The following is a 14,462-nucleotide window of genomic DNA, read 5'->3' as shown; positions in this document are numbered from 1 at the left end:
GCACAGGTTAGTTTCTTGCCATGACATTGCCCCTCCCTCACCCAACACTTCCCCTGCTGCTAACAGCCTGCCTCACCGCACTGGGGCAGGCTGGAGGCAGCACGTGGTGACCCAGGCGGGCTGTTTCTTGCTGGAGGGCTTGTTCTAGATGACACACAGGCTGGCTGGAGACACGAGTCCCTGGTCCAATTTGCCTGGGGCAGGGAGTCCCCCGGGGCCTTCACAGTTAACCTCTGCACTGCTTGAAGCCCCATTGGCTGGAGCACTGTCACTCAGTGTTCCCAGCCTATCAGTCTTCCACACGGAGGGGCAGAGCTCCCCAAATCTGACACTCCCTGGCCTGAGAGCTGGCAGGGCAGGCCCTGGTGCCCGCCCTGCTCCGGGGGAAAGGCAGCTGGTGGGGCAGGCCCTGGTTCTTGCCCTGGTCTGGGGGAAAGGGGCAGGACCTTGACCTGACCCCTCTGGAGCTGCCTTAAAGCAGTGGTGTGCCCGCTCCTATCTGCATGTCCTGGGGCACGCCTCAGTCCCCACTGAGCCCAGTGGCCTGGCCAGGGCTGTCTGTGCTTCAGCCAGGTTGCTGTGCTCTCACTTGGCAGCCTGTACAGAGAGCATGAGCCTAGCAGGCATATAGGGCCACCCCACCATCCGGGGGCAGGATACAAGGGGATCCCGCAGGCTGGGTTGTAGGGTACATGGGGGCCGCCAGGGGTCAGCTGGGGAGGGTGTCCCATAGCACTGAACACCACGCAGCCTTGGTCCCTGTCCACCAGACACACAGCTGGGCTCTGACCCGAGCTGTGCTGTGTTTGCCTGCACTCAGCCGGGGCGTGGGAGGACCCAAGGCTCGGATTGTCCAGCAGGAGCGGGGCGGAAAAGGTTCCCCGTGCGGGAAGCCCAGCAGGGAGCGCTGGAATCTCTGGCCCTTCCTGGCCTGGCTCTCTGCCCACAGCCCTGCTCCGCTGCGTCTCCAAGGCCGAGCAGATGGGGCCGGCAGGGCTCTTCCGAAGCCCTTGGCTTCTCCACTGTGCTTAAAAGCAGCTGAGCTCTGCTTTTCCCTCTGCTCGTGGCTTCCTGTCTGCAGGGGCCAAGGAGCCCCGTCCCACCATGGGGAGGAGGCAGGCTCAGTTCCAGTGCTCTGAGACGGGGCAAAGCTTCCCATTCAGAGCATGGTGGGGCACTGCCTGGGCAATGGGGCTGGCATCAGACAGCAGCACTCTCACTAGGCATCACTGGTATAGGCCTGTTGGCATACTCAGGGCTGTGCAGGGGCATGCAGTGCCAGGCAGGTGCTTGGCCTGAGGGCACCCACAGAGACCAACAGGGCCCAGCCAGGGAAGACAGAGGAGTTGGCACATGCCAGAGGGGAGGTCCTTCCAGGCGTGGGGGGCACAGAGATGGGGCCGCAGGAGGCTGGTGTGTGGACCAGGAGTAGGAGTGGGCCACCCTGTGGGACGCAGAGCCAGAGGTCTGTGGAAGGGAAGAGGAGTGGCTGGAACCCAATGCAGACAGATGCCCACAGAGACATGGCCAGAGAAGTGGGCGGGAGGGAGACCCGGCAGCTGCAGTTCGGGGTGGCTAGCGATAGGCCCAAGAGACAGAGCCCAGCAGAAGGGTCATCTGTCCAGAGCAGGGAGGGGATCTGAGGACTCAGCCCAGAGGTGATGGCCGAACCCAGGAGCTAATGACCTGGGAAAGGGGCAGAGTGCAGGAGAATGGAGCCCTGTGAGCACTAAAGGAGCCCCTGGGCACTGGTGCCCCTGCCAGGAGGGCACAGTGAGTCACACGCCCAAGAGGAGAGTCAGTGTCAGCAGAGACCCAGAGAAGGAGGCTGGCGGCATGGCCATGAGACAGCCAGGACGCCAGCAGGGCTGGTGAAGCAGCCAGAGTGACGCCAGGAAAGGGCAAGGCAGATGGCAGGGGGCTGGGGAGAGATGGATGGGAGCCATGCCCGGGTCCGGGTGCAGGGAGTGGGATGGATTGCCACAGTGGAGCCCTTTGCCAAGGGGCAGTATAATGTGGGCGCTGCACCCAGAGGGGCAGGTTTAAATGACTTGCTGCAGCAGAATGCAGATTAGCGGGAGCAGCTCCATGCTGGAGGATGGGGGCTGATCGAATGGGATGGGCGCTTGTCTCTGAGGATTGTAGATCAAAGAGGGATTAACACAGGAAACAGCTCCAGGCTGTGCTCAGACCTGGCAGCTTCCACACCTTGCACTCACACACCATGTGAGCATGTGTTTGCACCCACCCCCACACACACACACCTGTAAGTGCATACCCCCCCAGTGAGCACACAAGCCACACACATGAACACCCCCCTGAGCATGTGCATGCACACACCCATACCCTGTGAGCATAGGCACACGCACATACACACAGCCCTTGTTACCACACATACACACACACACCTTGTGAGTGGATGTGAGCACACACACACCCCGCAAGCGTGAGTGCACACACATGCACACCCCCATGAGCATGTGCATGCACTACGCCCTGTGAGCACCCACCCGCCTACACACACACACACACAGTGAGTGCACAAGCCCCCCCCACACCCCGTGAGCTGACATACACACACACGCATGCTGTGACCACACAAAAACACACCCTGTGAGCAGACAGATGCAGCCCTTGTAAGCACATGTACACTCCCACCCTGAGGGCACATGCACACACTTACACACACACACCCTTGTGAGCATGGGCACATGCACACACACCTCCCCCCAATCACACACACATACACATGAGCTGGTCCCATGGCCCCAGGGCAGGCATGCAGCCACAGCTGCCCAGTGCTGGTGGGCCTCTGCACAGGGCTCATTCCCTGCTGTGCACTAGCCCTGCCTGGATCAGACTGTGAGCAACTTGGCTTCAATTCTCATTCCATTTCCTCCCGGGCCAGGCTGGCGGGGGGCACAGCAAAGGCCCAGAATGGGCTGGGACCCGAGGGCTCCTGCAGTGGCACATGCCCCAGCTCTGTCATACTGTTGGCAGCTTGCCAGGAGCCCAGGGCAACCCCACTTTAGCTGTGAAATGCCCTTTCAGCCACACAGAGGGGTGGCCTCAGACCTGGCTCCTCCCTGACAGGGGAGCGCTGCATGCTGGCTGGGTCAGCAGTAATGAAAGCAAAGCGCCACTGCACCATCAGAGGGGCTGGGCCTAGCTTGGGCTCAGTCAGAGACCCCAACACGGTGTGGGGGCCACACCTTGACTCTGGAACTGTCCTGGAGCATCCCAGGATTAGCACAATACAGGAGACAGATGTCAGAGGGAGCTGGTCCCTAGCGCCACCTATGGGCCGGAACCAGTGCCTGAGAGACTGGGTCACAGCATCCTCTATGGACCGGAACCAGCGCTCGAGAGACTGGGTCGCAGCATGCCCTACAGGCAGGAACCAGCACCCGAGAGACTGGGTCACAGCACGCCCTCCGGGCAGGAGCCAGCGCCCGAGAGACTGGGTCGCAGCACCCCCAGTGGGCCGGAACCAGCGCCCGAGAGACTGGGTCGCAGCATGCCCTCCGGGCAGGAATCAGCGCCCCAGAGACTGGGTCGCAGCATGCCCTCTGGGCAGGAACCAGCACCCGAGAGACTGGGTCGCAGCATGCCCTCCGGGCAGGAACCAGCGCCCGAGAGACTGGGTCGCAGCACCCCCAATGGGCCGGAACCAGCGCCCGAGAGACTGGGTCGCAGCACCCCCTATGCGTCGGAACCAGCGCCCGAGAGACTGGGTCACAGCACCACTTACTGCTCCCCATGACTCAGATGCCATAGTCCGCCTACTTCCCAGGATACCCCATAGATTCAGCCCTGTGCAGCCACCAACACTCCCCTACCCCTTGGCACCAGGACACCTCATGCCAGAGCCAGCCCAGCGCTGCCTGTGCTCCAGCCAGGCCAAGGCCCTTGTCCTGATTCCCTGCCACAATGATGGCTTGAGGGGTCGGAATGAGTCCATGGCTGGCCTCTGCCTGACTCCCACTGGGGGCTCTACTGGGAAGACTGGTTGTTCGGAGGCCAAGAAGTCTTGGTTGGATTTGCTGCTACAGGACCGAGAGGAGGCAGCTCGGGCCCCACAGAGGAACCTGGACCAGGCTGCCCGCTGCCTGCTCCCTTGGTGTGGCCGTGCACTGCCCTGTGGCCCCTCTGGCACATCCCGCCTGCTCTGGCATTTCCTCTCCTCAGCCTGAGAAATGCGGCTGGTGTGCAGAACAATGGGCTCACCTTGCCTGGGTTCCGGGATGCTGGCCGGGGCACCCAGCTGCTGCAGGGGGCCAGGAGCAGCCCTGCAGGAGCCCTGCAAGGAGGTGGCAGGAAGCAGCTGGAGATGACACTGCCTGAGGCTTCCTGCGGCAGGACGCACTTGGCTTTCTCCACTGCCGCCCCAGCTGCTCTCCCTCCCATGCAGGACGTGTCTGGGGACCAGAGCGGGGCAGGGCCGAGGAGAGCACTTGCCTCGTGCTCCAGGCTCTGGGGGCCGGCTGGGGCCCAGGCAGTGGGCAAGGCCCCTGGAGGGTGGGCTGGCCCAGCTCAAGCACCCAAGTCTTTAGCTGGGACCTCCTGACCAGTCAGGCTCCCAGCTCCAACGTGCAACTCTGTTCTCTGCAGCAGGGGCTTAGCCAGTGCCCATCACCGCAGTGTCTGGGCGCTTTCCACCATGACTAATTCTCCAGGCCCATGTGCCCCGGGGCCCAGTGCAGCCCCTTAAGCGGCTGGCAGGACATTGCACAGGCAGGGCTGTGCTCCACGGGGACAGGCACATGGAACCAAGGTTTCCCAAGAGCTCTGCCCCCATGTAGGCAGTAAAACAGGGTCAGATGCCCCTAAACACCCAGCTCGCTGGGCCCCTGGCATGCAGCTTCTAGCCCTTACATGATGGCTGCCATCTTGGGCTACTCCAGAAATGGAACTGGGGTGTGTGGCCCTGGCACTGGGTCATGGCTGGGGCCGGGGGCTCTGTAGGGGGGGAGGTCCCAGCTGGGGCAAGGTGCTGCAGGGGGTGGGGGCTCACAGCTGGGGCAGGGGACTATGGGGTGCGGGATCCCAACTGGGGTAGGGGCTATGTGTGTGGGGGCACCCTAGCTGGAGCAGGGTGCTGCAGGGGGTAGGGGTTCCTGGATGGGGCAGGGGGTTATGAGGTGTGGAGTCCTAGCTGGGGCAGGGTGCAGCCGACATGTGGGGTCCCCGCTAGGGCAGAGGTCTGGGGGGTCCCCGCTGGGGCAGGGGGGTCCCAGCTGAGGTGCTGCTCTGAGCGCAGTGCTGGGGCTACAGTGGGTTTGTCTTTGTCACCGAGGCCTTATTCACATGGGCCGTTTTCCCGGGACAAGCTGAGGGTGGATTCAATCCGCTGGCCTCACCTGGCCTCGTGCTAGCTGGTCAAGGCTCCCCAGGACGGTTTTAGTTTCACTTGCAGCTTGCTGAGGGGTTAAACATGGGCAGGGAAGCTGCTCATGGCCCCTGGGGCCAGGGGTCTCACATGGGCTCAGGCCTCAGCCCAGCTGTTGGGGTCCACATGTGTTCTAGGCCCCTGGCTCCTCAGCCCATTGGGAGCTGCCAGGAGCCCAAGTGTGCCACCGGAGCTGCCCATTTGCCGGGACCGTCTGCTGTCCCCAGACCTGACAACTGAAGCTGGCTGCCAAGCTGCTCCTGGGCAGCAGGGCAGGCCCTGGCCCAGGCTGGCACCCGTGTGGGAGCCACACAGAAGCTAGGAGCACCTGGCTCTAGGCCAGCGAGTGGCCTTTGTGAGGAGTGCCAGGTGAGGACTGATAAGTGATGCTGTCCCCCGAAGCTCTGCGCAGCTCCGAAAGCAGCGGCATGTCCCCCCTCTGGCTCCTACGCATAGGAGCAGCCAGGGGGCTCCGCATGCTGTCCCCGCACCAAGAGCCAGCTATGCAGCTCCCATGGCTTGGCTGCATCCCCACCTAGGAGCTGGAGGGGGGACATGCCACTGCTTTCGGAAGCCGCTTTCAGTAAGCGCCACCTGGAGCCTGCACCCCTGACCCCCTCCCACCCTCCAAACGCCTCGGTCCTAGCACAGAGCACTCTCCTACACCCCAAACTCGTCATCTCCAACCCCATCCCAGAGACCTCACAACCCCTGCGCCCCAACTCCCTGCCCCAGCTCAGAGTTCCCTCCCATATTCTGAACTGCTCAGCACCAGCCTGGAGCCCCCCTCCTGCACCCCAAATCCCTGGCCCCACACCAGAGCCTGCAACCTCAGCCAGAGTCCTCACCCTACCCACACACACTCCAACCTCCTGCCCCAGTCCACTCCCGCACCCTGAACCCCTAATTTCTGGCCCCACCCCAGAACCCACACCCCCATCCCAGAGCCCATACCCCCTCCCTCACCCCAACCCCCTGCCTCAGTCCATACCCCCTCCCATACTCCAAACCCCTCGGTTCCACCCCCAGCCCAGAGTTCCCTCCTACACCCAAACCCTTCATCCCTGGCCCCACCCCAGAGCCCACACCAGCTGGAGCCCTCACCCCCTCCCGCATCCAACCCAACCACTGCCTCAGCCCGGAGCCCCCTTCTGCACCCTGAACTCCTAATTTCTGGCCCCATCCCAGAGCCAGCACCTGCAGCCAGAGCCTTCACCCCCTCCCACACCCCAACCTCCTAAGCCAGCCCAGTGAAAACGAGTGAGTGAGTGAGGGTGGGAAGAGTGAGCTACGGGGAGGGGGGAATGGATTGAGTGGGGAGTGGGATCTTGAAGAAGGGGCAGGGTAGGGGCGGGGCCTCAGAGGAGGGGCTGGACTGGGGGCAGAGCAAGAGTATTCAGTTCTGTGTTAGTAGAAAGTTGACAACCCTACCACCATGGGGCCTGCAGCTTGGCCTCAGGGTTTGCTAGGAAGGGGGCCAGGGGATTGACTCAGCCCACAGACCAGCAGGAGCCACTTAGCCAGGGTCTTTGCCTCCCACCCTGGCCCAGCCCCTGGGCTCCACATGCAAAGCAGAGGCTGGGCAGGTCTGGCCTGTGCTGCTGCCTCAGCCGCTGCCTGCCAGGGCACAGGCTTATGCCACGACCCCAGCCAGTATCTGCCCAGGCCCTCCCGCTATGAGGGGGCAGGTGCAGCTCTGCGGCCCGGACTGGCTGTGGGGTTCAGAGCAGCCTGGCTCTTGAAGATCCACAGAGAGGAGAGACGGACGCCCTGCTAGCCCAGCCTCCTGTCAGTGCTGGATTGGCCCCAGTGCCAGGGTCCTCTCTACACCAGGGGGCACTTGACGGGGCACTGTGTATGACCCGGCCAAACCCAGCTGCACCAGGGCTCCCAGCCCGGGCAGTGTTCTGGGAAGGGTGGACGAGGCCTGCCTGGGGCTCTACCCGACTGCTTCTCTCAAACCTCAGCAGGCTCAGGGCATGCAGCCAAGCAGCTGCTGGGGGAAGGGCCGGTTTGCTGGCAGCTCTCCCTGCTCGGTGGAGAGGGCCGGGGGCTGGATCGTCTATTGTCATGGAACAGTCATACAGGCCCTTGACCAGGGCAGGGCCCTGCTGTGCTGGGTGCTGTATGCACGTAGAGCAAAGATACGGCCCCTGCCCCAGGGCACTCACAGTCTAAGGCAGCTGGGCTGCTCCAAACGTCAGTCACACCATCCCGAAAGCAGCCAGCACCAGGGCAGACTGGTGTGCTGCAAGGGGCAGGCAGTGGTTGCGCTGAGGGAGTGACGCTGCCCTGCTGAGTGCAGACGGGACCTACCTGCGGCGTGGCGTACAGGAGATCCGTCCAGGTGATCCTCGAGGGACTGCTGCCAGGCTCCATGCCGTCTCCAGCTCAGTGGCAGGGGCCTGTTGCAGCGCCAGAACCAGGAGCTGGGGCCAGCCATGAGTGACTGTGTCTGGTGTGTTCTTCCCCTGAGGCCGGGAGCACAGGCGGGGGTCGGGGGGAGGCAGAGCACAAAGCCCGTGTCTGGGCGCTGAGACCCAGCACATGGACCTGTGCAATGTCCTGGGGGCTGCAAGGGGGCTTTAGCTCAGAGGGAGTGGGGAAGGCAGGCAGCTGGGCTGTGAAGCTGCTGCCCAGCAGAAGGGGCTAAGGGACCAGGCAGGCTGGGAACATGCAGCCGCTTCCCCGTGTGTCACCGGGCCTTACCTTTGGCTCGGTGTAATGGGAAGGGAACGTAGTGCTCTTGTGCCATCTGCTGGCTGCGTGTGGAATTGCTATTCTCCCAGCTCTACCCTACCCTACATCCTACTCTACCCAGGACCCCTGTCCCCCACCGGCCACTCCCAAGGCCTCAGCTCCAAAATCCCACCACCCTGCCCTGAGGTCTCTGTCCTCAGTGCTCCCCCACATGCACCTACAGCCCCCGAGCCTGAAGGGGGGGCGGGGTAGTAAAATAATCTGTGAGTTGACAGAGATTTGCAATGCGGGGGAGAGGAAAGGGGCAGTTGACTAAGTCAGATTTCAGCAGCCTTCAAAGTGCCCTGGCCTGGTGCCTACCGCAGCTGGGGAGAGGGCAAAACAAGCCCTGTCTCTCCAGAAGTGGCCCAGCCTCCCCTGCTGGCCTGACCTTATAGGGGAGGGTGCTCACATGATGGGCACCATGCGCAAAGGAGCAGCCTCCTGGCAGCAGTCCTGCCGTGTAGCACATCAGACGTGGACAGGCAGCTCAGCAGCGACAGCGGCTCAGTTCTCTCTGTTACGTGCCACTCACACCCATGCTGCCGGGTATGATACAACATGTGCCTTGCCACTAACCACGGCACAAACCGAGCAAAGACAAAGGGAGGCTGAACGGGAGAAGGAAGGTTCCCCAGCACAGGGCTGGGAGTCCCATTGCTAGGACTGGTATGAACTCGACAACTAGCGAAAAACCTCCATGGCATGGCAGGGACCCTCGGAGCATCTGTCTGCACGACAGGCAGGGGCTGGTCCTGTCAGCTACTCATGGCACCACTCCCAGTTCCCACAGCAGTAAAGTCTATCAGCTGGCCCCATGGGGGTGGGGGCACTTGAGGAGACACTGTGGAATGTGCTGCCACTTTGGTCTCCAAAGCAGGTGCTCCTTTGAAATGTTCTAGCTTACAAAGCTGGGGCCCAGGCGTGAGTCCCCAACCCCCATCTGGCTTAGCTTAGTGAAGGGGGCCTTCCCCATGGATCTGGTGATGCACCTGGAGGTGCATGGGCTCCACGAAGGTGGTGGGGACTGCACGTGTGTGAACAATGGCCTGGGGGCAGTCGAGTGGAGTGCTGAGGCTGCTGCCACTTTGGACCATGCCCTGTGGTGCTTCCAGGGTTACCCAGGGCTGTGGGGCACCTCGCTAGCATCTGCCCTTAGTGCAAGGGAACCTTTTCTGTACCTTCTGGGGATCAGCTCCCTGCCGCCATCACCCATGGGCAGCACGTTGCTCCTGATCCACTGGACACTTGCCCAATTCCAAGCTCCTCTGTCGCTAAAGGAACAGCACGCCCCAGCTTAGCAGTGACACACCATGGAACTTACACTTATCTGCTTTCTCGATAAACAGTGTATTAAACAAAGCCCAGAGATTCAAATGCTAGCCAGCAGAAACCAAGGGTTACATATAAACTAAAGTCACAACATACCTACTAGAGCAGTGGTTCTCAAACTTGTGTACTGGTGACCCCTTTCACACAGCAAGCCTCTGAGTGCGACTCCCCTTATGAATTAAAAACACTTTTTTATATATTTAACACCATTATAAATCCTGTGGGCAAAGCAGGGTTTGGGGTGGAAGCTGACAGCTCGTGACCCCCCATGTAACAATCTCACAACCCCCTGAAGTGTCCCAACCCCCAGTTTGAGAACCCCTGTACTAGAGGCTAAACTTAACTAACCAGTTCCCCTCAAGTTCTTCTTGCAGCAGTTCATTGGCTGTGAGACTTTGTTGGTGAAGCAACCCCCTGCTGGCTAACTGCCTAGGGGAAGGATACAACATGAGTCTCTGGCCCTACAGTTACAGTCCAAAACTCCACTGTCTGCACTTATGACCAGGCTAGCTCCTGCCCCGCCACTTGGGTTTCCCTGGCTGGAATTTCCCCTGGAGACTGAGTCAGGTGGTGAGCCTGTGGCTCAGACTGTAACTTGGAGCTCACTAGGAAGCGTGCAACACTCAATGTACATGCAGACAACCTGAGAGAAGGAAACACAACCAAGTTTCTTTCTTTTATCAACTTCCCGTGGCTGGTCCCACATTCCAGACCCTACGAAGAGAACCATCAGTAGCTATACTTAACTCCTCCTGTGTGGTGTCCACACATCCATCTCACCATGGTTATAACAGCCACAGAGACCTCAGGACACTAGTATGTAAATACTAGACCCAGAGGCTCCTTGTGACCCTAATGCACCCCTGTGCCCTCTGCCAGCGGGCATCAAGACATCCCTGGATCACCAGTGCCCCTCCCCATTGCAAGCCCCAAGAAGCCACCCCTGCAGAGCGTACACAGGTGCCATGAGAGCCTCCTGCGTCATGGCTGAGCCCAGCTAAGCAGCTGCTGCCGCTGATCAATTCCCACTGTGTGCAGCGGGAGTTACCTGGATGCAGGATCTGGCTAGTAGGGCTCCACAAGGCAAACCCTTGGGAGGAAGCTGGGACAGCCTGATCCAGCCCCAGCCCCTGGAGCCTCCCCAGCCCTAGGGTCCCTCAACAGCCTGAAGCATTTATGGCCCTTGGGGCTGGGTTTAAGGCAGTGGGTCTCTAGGGCAGGGGTTTCCAATGTGGGGGGTGCATGAGCCCTTGGGGCCACCTGCTCCTCTGTCCCTACTGCTAGCCTCATGCCCTGTCCCCTGCAGCAGGGCTGCACTGGGGGTGCAGAGGTGGTGAGCCCACAGAAGGAAAAGGAACTGGCCCACCTGGGAAGCTGTGATGCTGTGCGGGGGAGGCGGGGAAGCTCTGCTCCAGGGCTTTGAGGCTGCATTCTCTCTGTGGATTTGAAAGGCCCTGAGCCAGCTCCTCTCAGGGCCCGTCTGCTGCAGGGCCACAGGGAAACTTTCCCCAGCATGTAGGGAGAGGACAGGATCCCTTTCAGTAGTGGGAGCCCTGTGGTGGTGACGTTCGTGACCGAAGCACCCATTAGCAGTGGGCTGGGCATGGCTGGGAGTCGTTTACTGCTGTTGTGTAAAGACCCCAAACTGGGGAGTGCGGGCTCAGCTGCACACAGCCTGGGGAGCCCTGGTGCAGAGGCTGCTGGCTCAGTGCAGGTCAGCCCAACATGGCATCTCTGCTAAGTTCCCTGCATGGCTGAAAGGGGTTGGCAATGGGAAGAGATGGCAGGGACCATGAGGCAGTGCCAAGTGCCCCAGCCATAGCAGAGGGCTGAGACCATTTGCCACAGGCCATACCCAGATACAGAGCAGATGTGTAGATGAAACTCATCTGGTCCCCGTAGGGAGCTATGGGTGGGTGTGGGTCACATCCCAGCCAACATGGGATGCTAGCTAGCAAGTGCCCAGACCACTCAGTGGTCCCTGTAGGAGGCATCTGGCCTCGCCTTTGCAGGATGGTCTGTGCACCGCCAAAGCCCCCTATCTGTCTGAGCTACAGAGAGTGGGAGAGGAGGCTAAGGTAGTTATTTCCTCTACTCAGGCACTTTTGCCTTGGTGAGGACGGGCACACAGTGCCAGGACTCCTGCCTCCAGCTGCTGTGTGGAGACTCCCCACCCCACACCTATAGCACCTGCACTTTGCCCTCCTTGCTGCTGGGGAGCAGGGCAGTTTCATGAGAACATAGTCCTGGGAGAGAAGGGAGCAAGGTGCTGGGAAGCTGATGGCACATGGGAGCTCCTGCCATGCAGCTGGATTCCAGCCCCCTTCTTTGGGGCAGGGACAGGCTCAGGAGCAGACTTTGGGGATCCCTTTCTCAGTAGAGTGGCCTGGAGCAGGAGCACGCTAGAGGCTGGAGCATGCTGCAAGGCCAGCTCCGCTAAGTGCCCAAGTCAGCCACAGCACCATGCTTGCTGAGAACCCCCAACTGGGCTGCCCGTCAGCCATTCTCCCCCAACACCTGGAAGGTTTCCTATCTCAGAAAGCACAGCTGCTGCTGACAGTGGCGGAGCCAGCCCTGAAGCCCTGCCTGGAGGTGCCAACTCCACAGCCTGCCCTGGGGAGTGCTCCAGTTTGGATCACCTACCTTCAGCCTCCTCCACTGTCTAGGATACCAGCTGGATGGCGAGGCCCAGGCCTTAGCATGGGCACAGCTCCCAGGCTGGGCCAGGCTGTAGGTTCCGCAAGCAGGTGCCATTGGCAGCAGTGGTGAGCATAAGCCCCTTGCACCGTGCATGCCATGTATGCCTAGGAACAATGTGCAGCTCCGAGCTGCTGCCCTAGGAGAGCCCAAAGCACCTACTGCCCCACTGGGCAGCACAGGGAAAGGCAGGTCTGGGGGCTCGTGACACCACTTTACTCATTGCACAACAGAGGTTTATTTGGAAGAAACAGTTTTCTAATAAATTATGTAATAAAAAAGAAACAGCCCAAGGTACAGGATCCCCGGACAGCTCCGAGCAACAGGACAACGCACAGAGCAGCACAGGAAATGGAGGGGAGAGCCCCACAGGCCAGCCTGAGTGCAGAGCCCTCCTTGGTGGGGGGAACATGGGCCTTCCCCTCTCCTGGCATAGTGTGTGTGTGTGTGTGTGGGGAGGGAGGGGAATCTTCCTCCAGACACTTACCAGAGCCACTGAACCCCCAGGGCCTACTGCTGACCAGGACCCACTCCCTCCCCCCAAACTACTAGCTGCCTGGACCCGGAGGTTCCTTTCTGCTGTGGCTCTGGCCCACATCTCGGCTCCTGGTGCTGGAGCTGCCCAGGCTGGGCCTGTGGCCAAAGCTGGCACGTCTTAGTGTTCTGGGAACCCTCTCCCCCATGCAGCCCCCACCCCCCTCAGCCTCAGACACAGACAGGAAGCACACAGCTGGGAGAACCCCACCAGCACTGGTACTGGGAGCAACACCAACCCCCCGGCATTTCAGCCCTTCCTCCCCGCCACGGGGGAAACGGAGCAGCAGAGGGGTGAACACCAGGGAACAGAGCAGTGTAGAATGATGTAGGCCTGCAACTAGTCTCTTCCACCGGCACCCGGCAGGGCACATGGCACGTACCCCCTCCCCTCCTAGGGCTCAGCTTTAGGTGAGCACCAGCACAAAAAGGGGAACAAGTGCCAAAGAGCCTGGGATCTTCCGTCCCTTGGAGAGCAGGGCAAGGGCTCTGCACAGACAGCAGTGGGCCCAGCATGCACAGGCAGGAGCGAGGTGCCAGGCTCAACTGTAGCAGAAAGCACAGGGCTGGGGCACAGCCAGCGCCACACACAGGAAGGGGGATCCCCTCCTCAGTGGCTGACAGCAGAGGGCTGGAGGGCACCACGGGCGTTGAGGAGACTGCAGGGTGCGCAGCCACTGGCTGCAGCGTTCTGACCTGCCAGAGAATCGACAGCCCTGCCAAATGCCCACAGTCCCACTGAGCTACCCCAGCACACCCCCAGGAGGCTCAGCCCTCCCCCAGTTCCCACGGGAGACTAAACTGCCCCGGACAACCCGACTATGCAGATGCCTCCCCCCATTCCCTGCAGCCTTCACCAGCGAGGCTGCACCTTCACCCCATAATTCCCACTGGCACCCCAGAAGGAAGTTGGGCCAGGGTCCCCATGCTCACTGCCCCAGCACTGGGCTGGGTGCCAACAAGCCACAGTAAGGCTGCCCTGCTTGGGGGAGGGTCGGAGTGAGCAATGCAGGGGCAGGGGTCGCATCACACAAACCACAGAGCAGAGAGGAAAGGCCAGGCAGCCCTGAAGGGACTGGAGAGGCCAAAGGACTGATTAACCCTTTCAGTGCTGCTGCTGGCACACACAGGGCCCAAGACGAGGGATGCACACTCGGGGAAACCCCTTTGCGCAGCTGGCAAGACACACAGTTGTCAGTGTGTGCACATACATATACACACAGAGCAGTAGAGTCCAGCCAGGGGACACTGTGGCCAACCTCCAGGCCCTCGGGGAGCTCCTGGTCTGCCCTTCCCATACATAAGTCTACTGCCAGGGAAGGGATGCTGCGGGATGAACCAGCACAGCCCCGTCCCTTGGAGGGCTCTGGCTTGGGTGGCAGTGTGATGAGCGTACAAGTCCTCTGCAGTGTAGGTACAGCAGGGGGAAGGGTGGGAGGCCACTTCCTTTCTGATGATAAACACGACCCGTAGCATAGCTTAGAGACTTCTCCCATATCCCCTCAAGGGCTATGGGGTGGGCCTGGCCCTCACTAAACCACCGGCAGTGGGTCCCACGCATCAACACCGTGGGCAGGGAGGTGACTCCTGGTCCCCGCCGAGCAGGAAGCCCAGGAGGAAGCTGATGGCTCGCTGGCGGTCTTGTGGACTCTGTTTCAACATCAGGTTGGGTGGAGGCCGCAGGAGGAGGCTGGTGAACAGGGTGGCTGCAAAGAGAGGCAAAATCCTGCATTAGACGTGCAGGCAAGGGCTTGTGTGGACACTGCATGGA

The 14,462-nt window shown here is 61.0% G+C and overlaps 1 protein-coding gene across 2 annotated transcripts in view; it reads right to left on the bottom strand.

The window, feature by feature from the left end:
* Window positions 1-12,371: 12,371 nt before the first annotated feature.
* The window catches only part of OCRL (OCRL inositol polyphosphate-5-phosphatase), a 29,285-nt gene continuing 27,194 nt past the window's right edge, over window positions 12,372-14,462 (bottom strand). For both annotated transcript variants that reach the window (XM_075132355.1, XM_075132354.1), the window contains one exon: window positions 12,372-14,397. In XM_075132355.1, coding sequence (XP_074988456.1) covers window positions 14,252-14,397 — 146 coding nt within the window. In that variant the 3' untranslated portion in view covers window positions 12,372-14,251. The remainder of the gene's footprint in view (window positions 14,398-14,462) is intronic.

The sequence above is a fragment of the Caretta caretta genome, chromosome 9 (assembly GCF_965140235.1).
Source record: "Caretta caretta isolate rCarCar2 chromosome 9, rCarCar1.hap1, whole genome shotgun sequence".
NCBI classification, from domain to species: domain Eukaryota; kingdom Metazoa; phylum Chordata; order Testudines; family Cheloniidae; genus Caretta; species Caretta caretta.
The sequence above is the reverse complement of the archived record's forward strand: the minus strand, read 5'-3'. Positions and strand labels throughout refer to the sequence as shown.